This window comes from Pavona decussata, unplaced genomic scaffold, assembly GCF_977016875.1.
Source record: "Pavona decussata unplaced genomic scaffold, jaPavDecu1.1 SCAFFOLD_76, whole genome shotgun sequence".
In the NCBI taxonomy this organism is placed as follows: domain Eukaryota; kingdom Metazoa; phylum Cnidaria; class Anthozoa; order Scleractinia; family Agariciidae; genus Pavona; species Pavona decussata.
The window spans coordinates 381305-399347 of NW_028145494.1; the positions used below are offsets into that span (position 1 = coordinate 381305).

Sequence of the window (18043 nt, forward strand, 5' to 3'; positions counted from 1 at the left end):
CTTTCTGAAAAAACTGAAAAAAACATGTAACTTTGCTCAGATTTAACGAAAAATCTCCATTCTTGCACTAAATGATCGTCAAATATCTCTACATATTAAATAAGAATCACCTGATGCGCCGTGAACAAAAAATGTTCACGTGTTTTTTCCACTAATTGAATTTAAAACTCATTGACTGCACACGCCCGAAAGTTAACGATAAAACCGAACGACCAACCAAGCACTCAGTCAGCTATCGCTATAACTCGTTCATTGCGCATGCGCACATTCACGAGTTAAACATGAGTACATAAGTGCTTCTGTCAGCTAGAAAAGTGGCTCTATAAGATGGGCAGATCAAAGGGTGCTGCCTAGGCAAAGTCGCATTTGTAGCTACCGCAAGAAACTGTGAGAGTCACGGCATTTGTTTATATTGTTAACGTTTTATCAAGTTGTTATTTGTTTAAGAAAGACCGGTAATTTATTTTAGGAATCGGCTTATTTAAGTAATGGTTTTCCGTAAGTAATGCTTTTAGTCTTTCGTAGAACTATCTAGAAGTTTCTAGAAAGCGCGTAATTTAAATAGCGCGCGCTCTTGCCGATCACGACACGATCACGACAGGGCACGCGACAGCGCAAATTAAGTAAAAAGTCAAACTGTTTCAGTTTTTTCGTCACAAGTCACAAGTCGTAAGCAAGTTCAAGAAGTTAGTAAAAGCCAAGTTAAGTGAAAGTTTTTAAGTACAAGAAAGCGCAAGAAAGTAATTTAAAGTTCACCAAGCTACAGTAGAAACTATCGTTCCAGTTATTCGAAGGCAGCACCAAGGTAAATATTTTCGCTGCTTTTGTTATTACGAGTTAATGTTTCAATTAGCGTACGACGCTTGTAACTTAAGTTTTGCTACTTTGTATTGTTTTCTTATTTTCATTTATATTAACGCAAGTCAATGTCACTGTACTTAGCGTTTTCATTTAGTTGTTTTTATCCATTTGCGTAAATTGTAATTTTTTCCTTTTGTTTAGCGCAACAATTATTTTTCATCCGCGTAATCGGGGACGGCTACTATTAGAGTTATCTTCATAGAGTTATAGTATGGAGTTAGAGTTGCAAAATCCTGAATTCAAGATTTTGTACTGCCAAAATCCTGAATTCAAGATTTTGGACGTACAAAATCCTGAATTCAAGATTTTGTACCGCCAAAATCCTGAATTCAAGATTTTGTACTGCCAAAATCCTGAATTCAAGATTTTGGACGTACAAAATCCTGAATTCAAGATTTTGTATTGCCAAAATCCTGAATTCAAGATTTTGGACGTACAAAATCCTGAATTCAAGATTTTGTACTGCCAAAATCCTGAATTCAAGATTTTGTACTGCCAAAATCCTGAATTCAAGATTTTGGACGTACAAAATCCTGAATTCAGGATTTTGGCCGTCCAAAATCTCGAATTCAGGATTTTGGCCTCCCTTCCAAAATCTTGAATTCAGGATTTTGGCCGTCCAAAATCTTGAATTCAGCATTTTGGCAGTCCAAAATCTTGAATTCAGCATTTTGGCAGTACAAAATCTTGAATTCAGGATTGTTGTCCAAAATCTTGAATTCAAGATTTTGGCCGTCCAAAATCTTGAATTCAGCATTTTGGCAGTCCAAAATCTTGAATTCAGGATTTTGGCAGTACAAAATCTTGAATTCAGGATTTTGGCAGTACAAAATCTTGAATTCAGGATTTTGGACGTCCAAAATCTCGAATTCAGGATTTTGGCAGTCGTTAACTCTAACTCTGAGTCATAACTCTACTGAAATAACTCTATTGCTAGTCGACCTCCGCGTAATCTTGTACAGTTGAGTAATTTGTAAACATTTTAATCTTTAGTTCTCACGGTGTTGAGAGACAAGTTAAACCTTATTAAAGTCTGGAAACATCAGTAAAAGAGACTGTGTTCTTGCGAATCGCTGGAGCGACAGTGAGAACTTGGTGCAAGATCAAAAAATCAAGACGCAAATTTACGCCGGTGGTGATGGCGCGTGACCAGGTCGACCAACGAGATGATTGCGCGTGACCAGCCAAGTGAAGCGATGTAAACAAGTCCAAAGGTCAAGAATCAACCTTTCGCACGCGGATTTCGCAGTAAATACAGTATATTATAAGTTAAAGAAGTCTTTATTTACGTTGAAACGTTTGAATTCTAAGAGACACTATTGAAGTTAAGAAGCCTTACTACCGTAGAAAGAAACAGATCTTGAAGTAGTTAATTTAGTGTAACTTGGGAGAGTAATTTAAAGTTTGTCGCATATTTATTTCCCATTTATTAAATCTAAGTACATTTTAAAAACATCGCACAGTTCGTTCGCTCGAATTATTTTAATACAAGTCGACTGTGCTATTACTATATAACTATATTTAAAGTTAAGAAGGTTAAGCGTATATTTAGCGTAAAATGTCCGATTCAGAAATCCCCGTTGAGGAGCCGCTATCGTTATCGGTCGACAAGGAAAATGGAGATAAAAGCGTGCTCACGGACTCCATCGAAAGTCAACACGAAGAACATCCAAGAAGTACTCGAGAGCGAACTTTAACCGAAAAGGGTCAGGCGTATCAAGAATGTCGCCGCGAAGAAAAAGAAAAAGAAGAAGATCGCCTACTTAAGAAATTCAACGGAGTTTACGAAACATGGAAAAAGGAAGTCACGGTAATCGAAACGTTCTTGGCCAGTGAAGCACCAACATCGCAAGGGGAGAAAGACGAAAGGATCTCCAACCTACAAACTCACTGCGAAAATGTCCACAAAGTCTACGAGAAGCTTCGGCAAATACGACTACCACGACAAGAAATCCTCCGCATGGTGGACACCTGCGACGCAGAGACACGCAATCTTCAACATCAAATCGATCGACAGTCATTCAGAAAGGAACAGTCACGCAACGGTGAGGACAAAAGGTCAGTCTACAGTAAAGCATCCGCAAGGTCAAGAGCCAGCAGATCTTCAAGGGCATCCTCCATTGACTTAAAGAAGGCTGATGCAGCTGCAGAACTGGCCGCGAAACAAGCCGAGTTTGACGCTCTACAAGAAGAAGCGAAGTATAAAGAGGAAACAGCGAAGATGGAAGCGCAACTCAGAGCGGAAACAGCAAGAATTGAGAACGAACTCGCGCGGAGAAAACTGGAGTTGGAACAGATGGAAGTGAAGAAACAGATAGAGATAGCAAGAGCCAAGTTAATGGTATATGAAGAAGTCGAACAACCGGAAGACGACGTGGATTCCACTGAAGGCCATATCTTACACATACCTCCAACTCTCCAGACAAACCGCGAGACAACTCCAACATCGTTCCCTCAGCCTATACCGATCAAAGATTCGATGACAGTTGTAAATGCTCCCAGACTGCTACCGCAGTCCAATCAGCACTCTCAGCAAGTAAATCAGTTGTACCTTTTCGATGAAAGCAATCAACTCCCACATGGTCAAGTTGATCAACGCCGGTCCTCTGATTGCCAAGATTCAACACCAAAGGCAGAAGGTACCGCCGCGATTATCACCGCAATAACTGACTCAATTAGTTTAAGCCGCCTCCCAGTACCTGAGCCAACTGTCTTCAGTGGCGAACCTATTCAGTATCCAGACTGGAAGTCCTGTTTCCATGCTCTAATCGACCGAAAAGCCTTGCCGCCAAGTGATAAGATGTACTATTTGAAACGATACGTTGGTGGAGCCGCCAGAGAAGCTATTAGTGGTCTCTTCCTGCAAAACTCCTCAGAAGCATACGAAAGGGCGTGGAGCATCTTAGATGAGAGGTTTGGTCACCCGTTCATCATAACAAAGGCTTACAGGGATAAATTACAACGATGGCCGAAGATCGGTGCTAGAGATCATCAAGGCCTCAGGAAGTTTGCTGATTTCCTATCAAGCGTGCTAACCGCAATGCAAGCAATACAAGGCCTCAATGTCCTAAACGATTACATCGAAAATCAGAAGTTACTCGTCAAGTTACCGGACTGGTTCATCGCACGATGGAACAGAGAAGCAAATAAACACCTGAAAGAACACAGAACGTATCCTGATTTCAAGGCATTCGTCACCTTCGTCACTTCCGAAGCCGATCTGGTGTGCAACCCAATTTCTTCCTGCAACGCTGTGAAGGAGTTAGAAATGTCAGACAACGTACACAAGGGACAAAGAAACAAAGATATCAAAGGGAACAAGACTATCTTCTCCGCCAAGACAACTGAAGAAAATTTAAAAGAGCCAAAGGGAGATCTAAGACAACAGGTGGAATGCACATTCTGTAAGAAGACAGATCATCACTTAGATGCTTGTTTAAAGTTCAAGACTGAAGCACTCGAGAAAAGACTCGAGTTCGTCAAAGAAAACAGACTCTGCTTTGGATGCCTGAAGAAAGGTCATGCCTCCAAGGATTGTCGAAAAAGATTGACTTGCTCTATGTGCAAGAAGAAGCATCCTACCTGTCTCCATGAAAACCGAAGTGCCCCAGAGAAGAAAGAAGACAGAAGTGACAGTGAATCCAGGAGCGTTCCCAAGTCAACTTCGTACACTTCACAAGGTGTTTCAACTACTAGCACCTCAATGATAGTTCCTGTGTGGTTATCATCAAGCTCCAGACCTGACAAGGAACTACTGGTCTACGCTATCTTAGACACACAGAGTGACGCTACGTTCATTCTAAAGGAAACCTGTGACGAGCTTGGCGCAGAAACAGAGCCGACGAAACTTCGATTAAGCACCATCACGAGTCAAGAGTTACTCGTTAACAGCGAAAAGGTCTCAAGTCTCCAAGTAAGAGGATATAATTCCGATCTCAAGATCCCTATCCCTACAGCATATACAAGAACTGTGATTCCCACCGATGAAGGTCACATACCTACAAAATCCACTGCTAAGAAATGGGATCACCTACGAGCAATAGAAGACGACATGCAAGATTTGTTGGACTGCAACGTTGGTCTACTTATCGGATACGACTGCTCTCAAGCACTAACGCCAAGAGAAGTTATTGCTGGCAAGTCCAGTGAGCCATATGGGATCAGAACAGATCTCGGTTGGAGTATCGTAGGCACTGCTAATGTGAACAGTGGAAGATCCTTTTGCCACAGAGTCGCCGTAAAAGAAGTACCAGTCGTAACAATGGGTGAAGTAATACGTGTCCTGGAGTCAGACTTTCATGAGAAGAAAGATGGAAAAATGACCTCTCAAGAAGACCTGCAATTTCTAAAGATCATGGAAGAAGGCATCAAAAGAGCAGACAACGGACACTACGAGATGCCATTACCATTTAAAGAACGACCTCTACTACCTGACAATCGCTCCACTGCACTCACACGACTTGAGCACCTGAAAAGAAGATTTCTAAAAGATGTAAAGTATAAAGAAGATTATATCAATTTCATGAACGAAATTTTAAGCAGAGGAGACGCCGAAGAAGCCCCAGCAGCTGATCGAGAAGACGTAAAGTGGTATATACCGCATCATGGTGTCTATCACCCAAAGAAAAACAAAATCAGAGTGGTGTTTGACTGTTCAGCGAAGTGCAAGGGAACTTCTCTGAACGATCACTTGCTCAGCGGACCCGACCTGACCAACAACTTGATCGGTGTTCTGTGCAGGTTCAGAAGATATCCCTACGCCATAACTTGTGACGTGGAGAAAATGTTCCATCAGTTCGTCGTACACAAAGAAGACAGAGATTACCTTCGGTTTCTCTGGTGGCCAAACGGCGACGTCAGCCAAGAACCCAAAGAGCACAGAATGAAAGTGCATCTGTTTGGTGCGACCTCATCGCCTGGTTGTGCCAGTTACGCCTTCAAGTACATGGCGAATCAAGAGAAAGAAGTGCACCCTGCAGCAGCCCAGTTCATGACGCATGATTTCTACGTAGATGACGGACTAGCCAGTGTACAATCTGTGGAGCAAGCAAAAGGTCTTATCCAAGGCGCTCGAGAAATTTGTAAAAGTGGCGGCCTTCGTCTACACAAGTTCGTCTCAAACGATCGTTCAGTACTCGAGTCAGTACCAAAGAGTGAAAGAGCAGTTGACATCAAGTTGGATCTACCGTCAGAACAGCTCCCGATAGAAAGAGTTCTCGGTGTACAATGGTCAGTAGAGCTAGACTGCTTTGGTTTCTCCATCGTCCTGAAGGATCAACCCCTGACTAGAAGAGGTGTGTTGTCGACCGTAGCTTCCGTTTATGACCCCCTTGGATTCCTCGCCCCCTTGGTCCTAAGAGCAAAGAAGATTCTCCAAGAAGTATGTCAGAAGGGCATCAGTTGGGACGATCCACTACCCGAAGAACTCAGGCCAAGGTGGGAGCAATGGAAGATAGATCTTCTACGTTTAAGAGAGCTGAAAATACCAAGATGTTTTGAGCCAAAGATGACAGGTCAAAGAAAGACCTACGAGTTACACAATTTTTCAGATGCTAGCACATTCGGATACGGACAGTGCTCATACCTGAGAGTCAAAGATGAAGACGACAACGTTAACGTTGCACTGGTAATGGGAAAATCTCGCGTTGCTCCATCGAAGATAACCACTATACCAAGACTGGAGCTTACAGCAGCGGTTGTAGCAACAAAGATTGGCGTGATGCTAAAGGAAGAATTGAACTACGCAAGCCTTAAGCAGTACTTCTGGACAGATTCGAAAGTAGTACTTGGGTACATCAACAATGAGGCCAAGAGATTCCATACGTTCGTAGCAAATAGAGTGCAGATGATAAGGCCCAACACAGATCCCAAGGAATGGAGGTACATCGACACCAAAAGCAACCCCGCTGACCACGCATCCAGGGGCCTAAGCGTCCTCGAGTTAATAAAGTCTAATTGGTTCAGTGGACCGGCCTTTCTCTGGGAGAAAGAAATTTCATTGGGTGAAGAAAGAATTCCTGCCATTCAGATTGGGGACCCAGAAGTTAGATCCACCGTCCTCGCGACTACAACCAAAGGTTCATTTAGCCTCGTCGACTGTATGACAAGATTCTCCGACTGGGCCAAGGCAGTAGGAGTAGTTTCATACCTAAAGAGACTCTCAAACAAGAACAAGCCAAAAACAGTTATCACATCGGTAGCTGAACGACAAGAAGCTGAAATACTTATCTTCAAGGAGGTGCAACGCACAGCTTTCGAGGATGAGATAAGAAGACTCAGCAACCAAGGAGAAAACTGCAAGCTCATAAAGAATAGTCCTCTCCTGAAGTTAGATCCCTTTCTTGACGATCATGGCTTGCTGCGAGTTGGAGGAAGACTTGAAAAATCCACTTTGCCGTTTGAATTGAAGCACCCGATCATCTTACCAAGAAGTTCTCACATCACCGACCTGGTAATTGGTCATTTTCACAAGAAGGTGAGACATCAAGGAAAAGGAATGACTATGAATGAGATTCGTTCTAATGGACTATGGGTCCTAGGTCTTTCCGCCGCAGTATCCTCACACATCCATAAATGTGTGCGATGTAGACGACAAAGGAGATCAACTGAAGGTCAAAGATGGCTGTTCTCCCCCAAGAAAGAGTAGAGTCCACTCCTCCGTTTACGTATTGTGGGATGGATTGTTTTGGTCCGTTTATCGTCAAAGAAGGACGCAAAGATTTGAAGAGATATGGAGTGATATTCACTTGCATGAGCTCTCGCGCAGTACACATAGAGGAGTTGGATGACATGACAACCGATGCCTTCATAAATGCATTAAGATGCTTCATCGCCATCCGAGGACCTGTTCAGCAGCTAAGGTCTGATCAAGGATCAAACTTTGTAGGAGCAAGAAACGAACTGGCAAGTGCCCTAAAGGAGCTGAACGGCGATACGATTCAATCATATCTCACGAAGAATCGCTGTGATTTCGTCATGAATGTTCCGTATTCAAGTCATCGGGGAGGAGTATGGGAAAGGCAAATAAGGACAACCAGAAGCATCCTCAATGATATTCTCACAGATTTCAAGGGAAGACTTGACACGTCATCTCTTCGCACCTTTTTCTATGAAGTTATGGCGATCATCAACAGCCGCCCATTGACCTGCCAAACCCTGAATGACCCCAAGAGTTTAGAGCCTCTAACTCCAAATCATCTGTTGACCATGAAGAACACGTTAATCTCTCCGCCACCAGGAAATTTCGTCCAAGAAGATATCTACGCCCGAAAGCGATGGCGAAAGGTACAATATCTCGCAGAGCAGTTTTGGGGTAGATGGCGAAAAGAGTATCTCCTCACCTTAAATTCGAGGCAAAAATGGTCAGTACCAAGAAGAAATCTGAAGATTGGAGATATCGTCATCGTGCAACATGAGACCTCACGAAATGAGTGGCCCCTTGGCATGATTATGGACACAACGCCAGATAAAGATGGTCTCGTTCGCTCGGTCAGAATCAAGCTGGGTGTTAAAGGTTCCGAGATGGACAGAAACAATTCCCAATCATCCGTGATCGAAAGGCCGATCCAGAAAGTGGTTCTTCTCTTAGAAGGCGCTGATCCAAATTAAAGTAGTTTCAAATCTCAGTGATATCGTGAAATTATTCATGATTTTGTGAAAGTTCTCTCAGATAACCATTAATAATTTGGTGGGAGTGTAGCTACCGCAAGAAACCGTGAGAGTCACGGCATTTGTTTATATTGTTAACGTTTTATCAAGTTGTTATTTGTTTAAGAAAGACCGGTAATTTATTTTAGGAATCGGCTTATTTAAGTAATGGTTTTCCGTAAGTAATGCTTTTAGTCTTTCGTAGAACTATCTAGAAGTTTCTAGAAAGCGCGTAATTTAAATAGCGCGCGCTCTTGCCGATCACGACACGATCACGACAGGGCACGCGACAGCGCAAATTAAGTAAAAAGTCAAACTGTTTCAGTTTTTTCATCACAAGTCACAAGTCGTAAGCAAGTTCAAGAAGTTAGTAAAAGCCAAGTTAAGTGAAAGTTTTTAAGTACAAGAAAGCGCAAGAAAGTAATTTAAAGTTCACCAAGCTACAGTAGAAACTATCGTTCCAGTTATTCGAAGGCAGCACCAAGGTAAATATTTTCGCTGCTTTTGTTATTACGAGTTAATGTTTCAATTAGCGTACGACGCTTGTAACTTAAGTTTTGCTACTTTGTATTGTTTTCTTATTTTCATTTATATTAACGCAAGTCAATGTCACTGTACTTAGCGTTTTCATTTAGTTGTTTTTATCCATTTGCGTAAATTGTAATTTTTTCCTTTTGTTTAGCGCAACAATTATTTTTCATCCGCGTAATCTTGTACAGTTGAGTAATTTGTAAACATTTTAATCTTTAGTTCTCACGGTGTTGAGAGACAAGTTAAACCTTATTAAAGTCTGGAAACATCAGTAAAAGAGACTGTGTTCTTGTGAATCGCTGATGCGCCGTGAACAATAAATGTTCACGTGTTTTTTCCACTAATTGAATTTAAAACTCATTGACTGCACACGCCCGAAAGTTAACGATAAAACCGAACGACCAACCAAGCACTCAGTCAGCTATCGCTATAACTCGTTCATTGCGCATGCGCACATTCACGAGTTAAACATGAGTACATAAGTGCTTCTGTCAGCTAGAAAAGTGGCTCTATAAGATGGGCAGATCAAAGGGTGCTGCCTAGGCAAAGTCGCATTGTAATACCATGATGGCATTGATGGGGAAACAGACCTGATCAAAACCTCATGAGAAGCTGATTCAAGTAGCACCAAAAAAGTTATGTTGCTGACAGCTTGCTAAAATTGGCATATGCATGTAGATTAAGTGAACTGTTTGTGTCAATAATTTTGATGACAATAAAAAAAGTTAACAACAACAACGATGGCCAGCACGTGACCCAGATGTCCCTCCCTATTAATTCTTTCCTCTTCATTGTGCACTAATCCCAAATGCAGTACCCAAACCTAAACCATTCTTCAAGAAACACAACTGAAATTTATTCTAAAAATAAAAATTACAGCACATAATGTACCTGCATATTTCCAGCAGTTCGTCTGTCAAGTTGTCTTAATAAAGCCATGATACGTTTTTGCAGTGCAGCTCGTCCTGAAATAGAAAGTGTTGTCTTGTGTAACTGTTGAAACATCCTTCACTATCCTCTGAGTTTCTTTTTAATGTGTGTGACACATTATTGTTCTAAACCCTAGTTCTTGGTATCAGCCTTGAATACTGTACTGCTGTTGTTGTTGCTATTTTCTTTTTTTCTATAGCATGGATCAACTACAAATTGTCACTATCGCCATCAAAGGTTACCACACAGCATATTGCCTTTTTTCAGTGATACATGTATTACTTTTTTTGCACACTTCCATTTAAAATGTACATGTAACCGTTCAAAATAGTCAAGGCTACATGTACATCTATGAAGCTGAACTTTCATGTGGTGCAACATTTGCCATATTTAATTCAGTTAATGTGTAGTTTTAATTTTCAGTGTGCAATAAATTGATCACATTTTTTTTTTTTTTTTTTTTTTTTTTTGCATTCACCTAATGCATAATGAAGAAACAGAAAGGAAAAACATTTAAATAAAAACTTAGCTTGAAGCTCTCATGGTACTCACCAGCTGTAAATTTAGTAGCCTCGCCTGATAGGTCACGGTAAACATTAATGTTCTGAGCAGTTGGAATCTCATTGAGAGTCTCTGAGCTCTGTACAATGTCCACTTCATTGCACATGTGGCCAAAGCAAGAGAGAGAAATCAACACCGTCTCCACATCTGGACTCCATAAGAAAGTTAAGAAAACTTCCTGAAGAGAGGAAAAAAGGTAAACAAATCATTACAGTGAGCAAGTCTTATTCTAAATTGACAAACTTGACAGACGAAAGCGTCAGGTGTTCTTCTCCGAGTTCCACTATTTCACATTAAATTAGAAATTGCCATGCTGGTTTTTGTTTATGGAAGTAGACAGTCTACAGAATTTAGGGAAAATCCCAAACCAAAGACAAAAAAAACCAACAAACTCAGACGACACAAGATGCTAAGTCCAGGACATGACCATGAATCATACTGGTGGAAGGCACTATGCAAATGCTATCCCCCCCCCCCCCCACCCACCCAATTCCCAAACCCCATATGTTCTTGGAAAACACAGACCACTGCCAGGAAAGAAAAACAAGATCCAGAAACTAAACTCATTAGCTTTTGACATCTTGTGGTGACCACTGTGTTCAATTGCTTGAACAACTAAAACCAAGTTAGTATCAGAACCTTGACGAAATGTATCAAATAATATTTATCTATGAAACAATCTTGCTTGTGGCCATGGGTCAAGTAATTCAGGTAGTTTGCTGTCAGCAAAATTTTAAAGACCTCAACGAAACGTTACCTCAAGTTTAGTTTGAGAAACTGTACAAATTGGTATGTGACAGCCTATGGATGCTTGCTCCTGTGAAAGAAAAAAAATTAATCATACAAAAAACAGTTCACTGTTACATGACTGTACATGTAGAACTGAACTTATTTTTTATTTTATTTCATTTTATTAGCTTCACCTATTACAGTACATGATACAGAAAAATAAAGGAATAAGCATAATAAATGCTAAATTAGGCAGCGATACCACAACAGCAGTAAACCAATTACAGTGGTCCCAGTGTGAGTGTCTAGAAAGAGAATGATTTAAACAAACCTTGTGCTTCCTTAGAAATTCATTTTTGCTGAGGGTTAGATCCCTCAAGTATCTCAGCAGAACAGTTCCATGGCTGCCGTGACCAATCAAAAACTCAGCAATGGACACCATGACATGAGAACTTAAAAAGGAAACAGATTTGGGCAACATTACATCACTAATTTAAAGTTGTAAGTTCCTACCCCCTAAAATGCTCATTAACTATTGCAATCGTAGCATAACATTTTGTGGGGGAGAGGGGGGAGTTGAATAATAATTATTCATAATTATTTATTGGAGGGATAATTCCATTTCAAAAACGTTTGTAACAGACCTTTTATTGTTGCATTCAACATAGAAAGAACACCCTCCTAATACAGATTGGAGTCAAGGTTTTATGGGACAATGAATGAATGGATCTTGGGGCGCATATCTGGCATCCCCCCACTTCCCCCCCCCCTCCCGCCCCAGATTTTGCAGGGGTGGATGACATCATCACCACCTTGGTAAAGGAGAGAGAACCTGGTGATATTGAATGCACTCCGTAATCTTTGATTATTACTAGTATTTATGGGTACTGAATGTTCAGAATGGTCTATAAGATTTTTTGATTTTTTAACATGGTTAACTGCAATAGTCCATTTTACAGTTGTGTGCTTGGAGTAAAAGCGAGGATGGAGTTGACATGGTTTTTATACTTACCTCAGTGTTTTTCATAAGAAAATCATGTTGTTCTAATGCTTACTTGTTTTCATTTTCATATAAATGAACAGCACTGAGGTTTGTATCAGTGTGATGAAAGCCTGGTCTCCTTACCATATCTTTATAATATTTATTATAATAATTTCATCGGGCATTGCGGTGTATTTTGCGGGCTAAAATGAAGAATTCAGCGGGCTAAAATATATTTTAGCCCGCTGCTCTGAGCCAATAAGAAAGAAGAAAATAACGTAGCCAGCCAATCAGAACTGGAAGCCATTCAACTGTTCGCGCCGTTTTCTTGCTTGTTTGACTGGAAGCGCTGCCATCTGCAAAGAGATTGTTTTGAGCTACAAAATCGATGGAAAACCTAACGAAGAAGCAAATTCTCAGTCTTCTAAGCTAGATGAAGAGGACTTTAATACAGAAACTTGTGGACGATGGTGGAAATGATGCCTGTAGTAGCTCCACGGCCGGAGGCGAGGTGAATGTAGCTTGTCTTCTTTGAGGGAAACCAGCTAATTGCACAATTAATTTAAACAGTCGTAAGATACTATTTCTTCACTGTTTACAAAATTCTGTTATTTTCCTTTTGAAAACTTAGAGGCAAAGATTCTTTTGACAAATTTTGCGGTGTTCTGCCAAAGTTTAAGTTTTTGTGACAACGAAAGCTTTTGTGCAATAAAATAAACGCCGACGCGATTCCGGCAGCTTTCACAGAAGATATCGCGATCGCTTACTGTACTGTCTTTGATTCCTTTTGTGAATGCCCTCTGAAATTATTATAACAGTAATAGAGATGACGTTCTTGGGCGTAAATATGTTTTTGGCCCTTCTCAGAACTTATTTTAGCCCTCGCCTGCGGGTCAGGCTACAATGAGCCTGAGTCGGACCAAAAACATATTTACGCCCGTGAACATCAACTCTATTGTTATATTACAACTTTTGCCTTCCATTAATGTGTTTAATGGCAAATAAAATAACCAACTACCTTATTTCCCAGAATGTAGCAATAGGTGCCACAGGGTTCCACATCTCAATGTAATCAGATTGAAAGAAACACAGTAGAGTCTGTAAAACAAAGCCAGTAGAACACCTGTTACAAAAAGCCCACAAGTTTGACTGGTAAAATCTCTTCATCTTTAAGATGCTACACTACAAAGAATGCCACATATCACTTAATGCCATATGAAAGTAATCAATATACCGATATGTTTCTCATTCAGGCAAACCAGAGAAAGTGACACTGGGGCAGGAATCACTACATGGAAAATGATGTGATTTAACTTCACATACTGGAATCCCAAAGAATTCACACTCTGGTGCAATTCCACTACAAACTAAAAGTCCTTGCAAACATTTTGATAGAAAAGCACCTTTTTCAGAGTTAAATGGATGTAAACCTTTAGTTGACAGTTTTAATTTTCTGTTTATTGACTTTATTGATCAGAATGATTTATTGGTTGTGGTCATGAAAACTCCAAAAGATCATTGTCCAAAGTGCATTTTTCTAATTTGTTAATCAACTGATTGTTGGTCTAGTTCTGTTACCACTTATTAAATAAAAGTAGTGGCCACTACTCAAAACAACATACACAAATCTGCAGGTTTCTTTATTACAGGTCACAGGTCACAATTATCATTATTATTGTATATATAAACAAGTTAAACAGGGACTCCTAGCCCTAAACTTACTTCAGCAGCCTCATGTCTGATTTCATTTGGTAATGTTGGAGTTAATATGAGGTGAACCACACCCATTATCACTTGAGTGGAGTTCTTTTGAATCTCCCAGCCATGGAGATCAGGATTCTGTGGGCAAAACAAATTAACACTACAATAAATTATAAGGTCAGATAATGTGTATTTATTGACTTGGGAAATAGGTCAAAATTTTGCTCAGACCAACATGACTAGTAGCACAGTTGTGTGCCTTAGTGAGGGGGGGGGGGGGGAGGGGGGGAAGGTAAATGGCAGCAAGAGGTGTGAATAAAGTAATTAATTTAATACCAGGAAAAAATTCAATAAAATAGGCATTTATTCAAGTTTTATTTATTCACAACAGAACCTTAAGTTATAATTAGGCTGGCTTGCAAATAGCAAAGAGCTATTCACAGCGAGTCAGACAGTACACAAAATAATTAATTAGCCATGGTGTAAAGCCTACATGTTAGCCATGGGGTAAAGCCTAAATTAATAATTAGCCATGGGGTAAAGCCTACATGTATCTGTCCCCTGCCCAACATAAATTCCCATAGGCCAATCTCAAAACCAGCCAGTACCACCATCAAGATCATTCATAACATCAATACAATACATCAACAGTATTTGATGGGGTGCCTGGAAAAAAGCCCTCAGTGACTTCTGATCATTTGCTAGATTCTCCTTCCAAATTGCCTTGTATTCACTTGTGGAACAAAAGGAGAATTTGATCTTACATCAAAAGTCACTAAGGGCCTTATTCCGCGCAACCCCTTCAATTAGTATATAAACCCCTTTAGGTGGCAGGTATATTGGAGGATAATGCCTGAAGCAGGAAAATTAGTTCTGTCAATTTTAGATTAGAACAGTTAAGACCAAAAAATGTCAAGTTCTTTATAAGTTTTTTTCTGGTAAAAAAAAATTAGGTGATGGATATACTTAATCAGATGACTGTTACTGTCTGATAACCACCATCTGCTTTTACAAGTTTGATGATCATTTCCTTTAATCTGATGACTTGTATGGTTGATTAAGAAGTGATTTTCTAAGGAGAAATTATGTACTGGTCACTAATGGGACTTCAAAAACTCATTAATAATTCGCAAGCCCATTGACCTATCAAATGGTCGACAAAACATCACGTGCAGTGGTTGATGAAACTTCCTCCTTATTAATATCGTTGTTAATGTTTTTCTTATATGCTAATTTCCAATGTTCACAAAAGCATCATTGTTATGAACTCTCTTGACACACGCTTTTCCAGGAATGTATTTAAAGCTGTTCAAAAAACTCGCAGCACGTGTTTGATCGGGTTTAAAACCACTTGGCTGCGCCTCGTGGTTTTAAATCCCGATAAAACACTGCTGCTTGTGTTTTAAACATTACTTAAAGGCATAGTAGAGTTTCCAATGAGAATTCAACCTACATGAAAAGCAAAAACAGGATCAGCATGGAAAATCTTCACCAGCCACAACAACAACTCTTTATCATGCTTCTTGCTGGAATGCATCTCATCTTCCTTGTGCTTCTTGTCCTTTACTTTGTAGATCTGGAAAACAAGAAACAAATCTGCTTGTACCAATAATACAGTCTTGTTTGTTTACTAGGCTGAATCAGCTGATTGTTTGTTTGAGTAGTTTGATTGTACCGCATCTTATGTATTTCTTAAAAGATGATGTTCCAGTTTTGACAAGGAAATAACAGATGTAACCTTTCTATTGATGTTCGGAATAGAATTGAAAAGCAGGGATGGTGCAGTGGTGAGAGCACTTGCCTCCCACCAATGTGTGCTGGGTTTGATTCCCGGAATCAGCATCACATGTGGTTTAGTTTGTCGTTGGTTCTTGTCCTCGCTCCGAGAGGTTTTTCTCCAGCTACTCCCGTTTTCCCCTCTCCTCAAAAACTAACACTTCTAAATTCCAATTTGCTCTGGAAAGTATGCCCAATTAGTGCTCTGTGCTAAATACATTGACACTTAAGTGAAGTCCTGTGATATATTTAATAATTTAATATAGTCATGGGGACAGTTTTCTCTAAACAAATATTTGCTTTTATCAGTTGAGTTGATAGGGTAAATTGGCCATTGTAAAGCATTGCAAAAGTTGGCGTTTCAAGTAAAAGCGCTTTGCCATAGCACCAATCAACCCCCCCCCCCCCCGCCATACACTGCCACCACAGTTTCTTAACAAACTGTCCCCCTGTATCCATTTCTCATTTGTCTAACCTGACTAAGTCTTGATTGTTGTCCCTCCTGTTCTGCATTCTGTACCCTAGTACACGTAATCTGTAACAAGAAAAGAATGAAGTGTAAGGTTCACCAAAACTAAACAACACTAAGCCTATTTATAACATTATTATATGAAACATGCATATGCACTGCGGATGAAAGATTAATATATAGAAGAAAACTTAAGATTCTTGCAATTAACTACACAACCAGACTGTTCAAATCCCGTTCAAGCCTAAATTTTTTCAGATTTTTTTGAAACAGTCTAGTTGTGTAGGTAACTGCGAGAATCTTTTCTTCTATATAACTAAGTCTGTTGTGTTTCACATAATAATTTATTATAGCTGTTCCCTCCAAAGAATAAAAACAGTCAGGTAAATGTTTTTCCTCAGGCAAAACAGTTCATCCTGTACAATTTACATTTATAAATTATGATTATTTTATCTAAGTATAAACTTAAGCAAGGCATCATCCAAGGACATGAGAAGTGACAGGTTCAGTTAAAATTCATTCATAACAAATTCATCGTGTTGCCAATCTTGTGGTCAGCAAACTTGAGCATGTGTGATTATTTTTTCAAGCCATGGTCTGAAGCCAATGATGCATGAAACAGGTTGGTTAGCAAGCTATACTACATGGTATATTTACGAAGTAGCTTAGTACATTGAGTGTTCCAGATAAGAGAGGGTCTCAGGTCAAAAACCTGAGAAAGTGTGCCTCTTGCCCTGACAAATTGAATCAATTATGGCAAACTTAAAAAGATTTGGAGAGAACCAGAGCTACCGACACCTCAAAATTCTTCATTGGCACCCTGATGTTGAAAGTTATCTGAAGCATTATACATGTACCACAACTCAGGAAGTAACATACCAAAAAAAGATGCCTGATGGCTGGAGCTTTCGGATGAAGTACTTCACCTTTTGGCCACCACCTCAGAGGAGCCTGAAAAAGAGAACAAGCGTTAGTTTGCCACTCAATAATTCAGCCCATTTGCCTACTTGAATGGCTGAGAAATTTGGAAACACAACAGAAAAAAATGAAGCAGAAGTCAAAATACTGCAGTACTCTTTAGTTAACTTCAGTCAATATCGTAATTTCCACTATCTCATAGCATTATTATATCACGAAAAGAATAGGGTGGAGGTCTGGGGTGGGTGACCAACACAAAAAAATACAGGAAAAAATGGTATTACTACACATAGAGGATGGCTGCTTAAAAAGATAAAGAAAGGGTATTGCTAGAAGGGATGGCCATGCAAGTGACAGCCACCTAGTCTTACATGTAATAATGGACAAAAATGTCAACGTTTAATACCATCGGAAGGAGCTTTCAGTTGTGTTTAAGTTCCTATTTTGGCTTTATCCAACATGAAATTTTTACTTTATCTACTTCATCTACTTAATTCTTCCAGGACACAACGTTTTGTTTGAACTATTTCCGTCAGATCCATGCAACTATTGTTTACCTCTTTCACAATGGAGTAAGTTCCTTTCACATAAGCAAGATGGTAAATGATGGGTGAGTTTGGCTGGAGGCAGATATCAAAGTGTTGGTTGTTTCTGTAGTTGATTCGAAAACTTGACACAAAGCAGTCAACCATTAGTTCCTCTGTGGTGAGAAAGCTTCCAGATCCTAAAGAAAATGGCTTGCTGACATTGAATAGAAGAGCCTGAAAGAGAAAATGCATCCTGTTTGAGTGCCTTGGTAAAATAGCTGTTATGAATAGTCAAACTTAGAGAACGTTCCTGAGCAGATCATATTCAGTAAAGGTCTCAACCACAAAACAAAACAAAAGAAATTTTTACTCTTTGGCAAGTGGACATCACTCTTTTGATGACACTTGAAG

General features: G+C 39.9%; 2 protein-coding genes across 3 annotated transcripts in view; one reads left to right on the forward strand and one right to left on the reverse strand.

Moving 5' to 3' along the window:
* The window catches only part of LOC146476459 (neurofibromin-like), a 71284-nt gene that overhangs the window by 40781 nt on the left and 12460 nt on the right, over positions 1 to 18043 (reverse strand). The window contains exons 12-21 of the mRNA XM_085114333.1: positions 17663 to 17866; positions 17067 to 17138; positions 16194 to 16253; positions 15396 to 15518; positions 13964 to 14080; positions 13260 to 13339; positions 11591 to 11711; positions 11288 to 11347; positions 10522 to 10708; positions 9931 to 10004 (exon numbers count right to left, since the gene is read on the reverse strand). Of these exons, the coding sequence (XP_084970459.1) occupies positions 9931 to 10004; positions 10522 to 10708; positions 11288 to 11347; positions 11591 to 11711; positions 13260 to 13339; positions 13964 to 14080; positions 15396 to 15518; positions 16194 to 16253; positions 17067 to 17138; positions 17663 to 17866 (1098 nt within the window). The remainder of the gene's footprint in view (positions 1 to 9930; positions 10005 to 10521; positions 10709 to 11287; positions 11348 to 11590; positions 11712 to 13259; positions 13340 to 13963; positions 14081 to 15395; positions 15519 to 16193; positions 16254 to 17066; positions 17139 to 17662; positions 17867 to 18043) is intronic.
* On the forward strand, positions 374 to 9316 carry LOC146476461 (uncharacterized). Of its 2 annotated transcripts, none has more exons than XR_014865571.1 (3): positions 374 to 805; positions 1855 to 8993; positions 9259 to 9316. XR_014865571.1 is itself a non-coding variant. In XM_085114332.1 (3 exons), exon 3 carries the CDS (start codon positions 2420 to 2422, stop codon positions 7505 to 7507), a length of 5088 nt encoding a protein of 1695 aa, XP_084970458.1. In that variant the 5' UTR covers positions 374 to 686; positions 742 to 805; positions 1855 to 2419; the 3' UTR covers positions 7508 to 7515. The 2 variants fall into 2 exon arrangements, 1 of the variants encoding a protein (XP_084970458.1); XM_085114332.1 differs by lacking the exon at positions 9259 to 9316 and having other exon boundaries at positions 374 to 686; positions 742 to 805; positions 1855 to 7515.

Bases quoted from the DNA above. Each gene is read 5' to 3' on its own strand.
- LOC146476461 (XM_085114332.1), top strand. From the start codon at position 2,420: ATGTCCGATTCAGAAATCCCCGTTGAGGAGCCGCTATCGTTATCGGTC.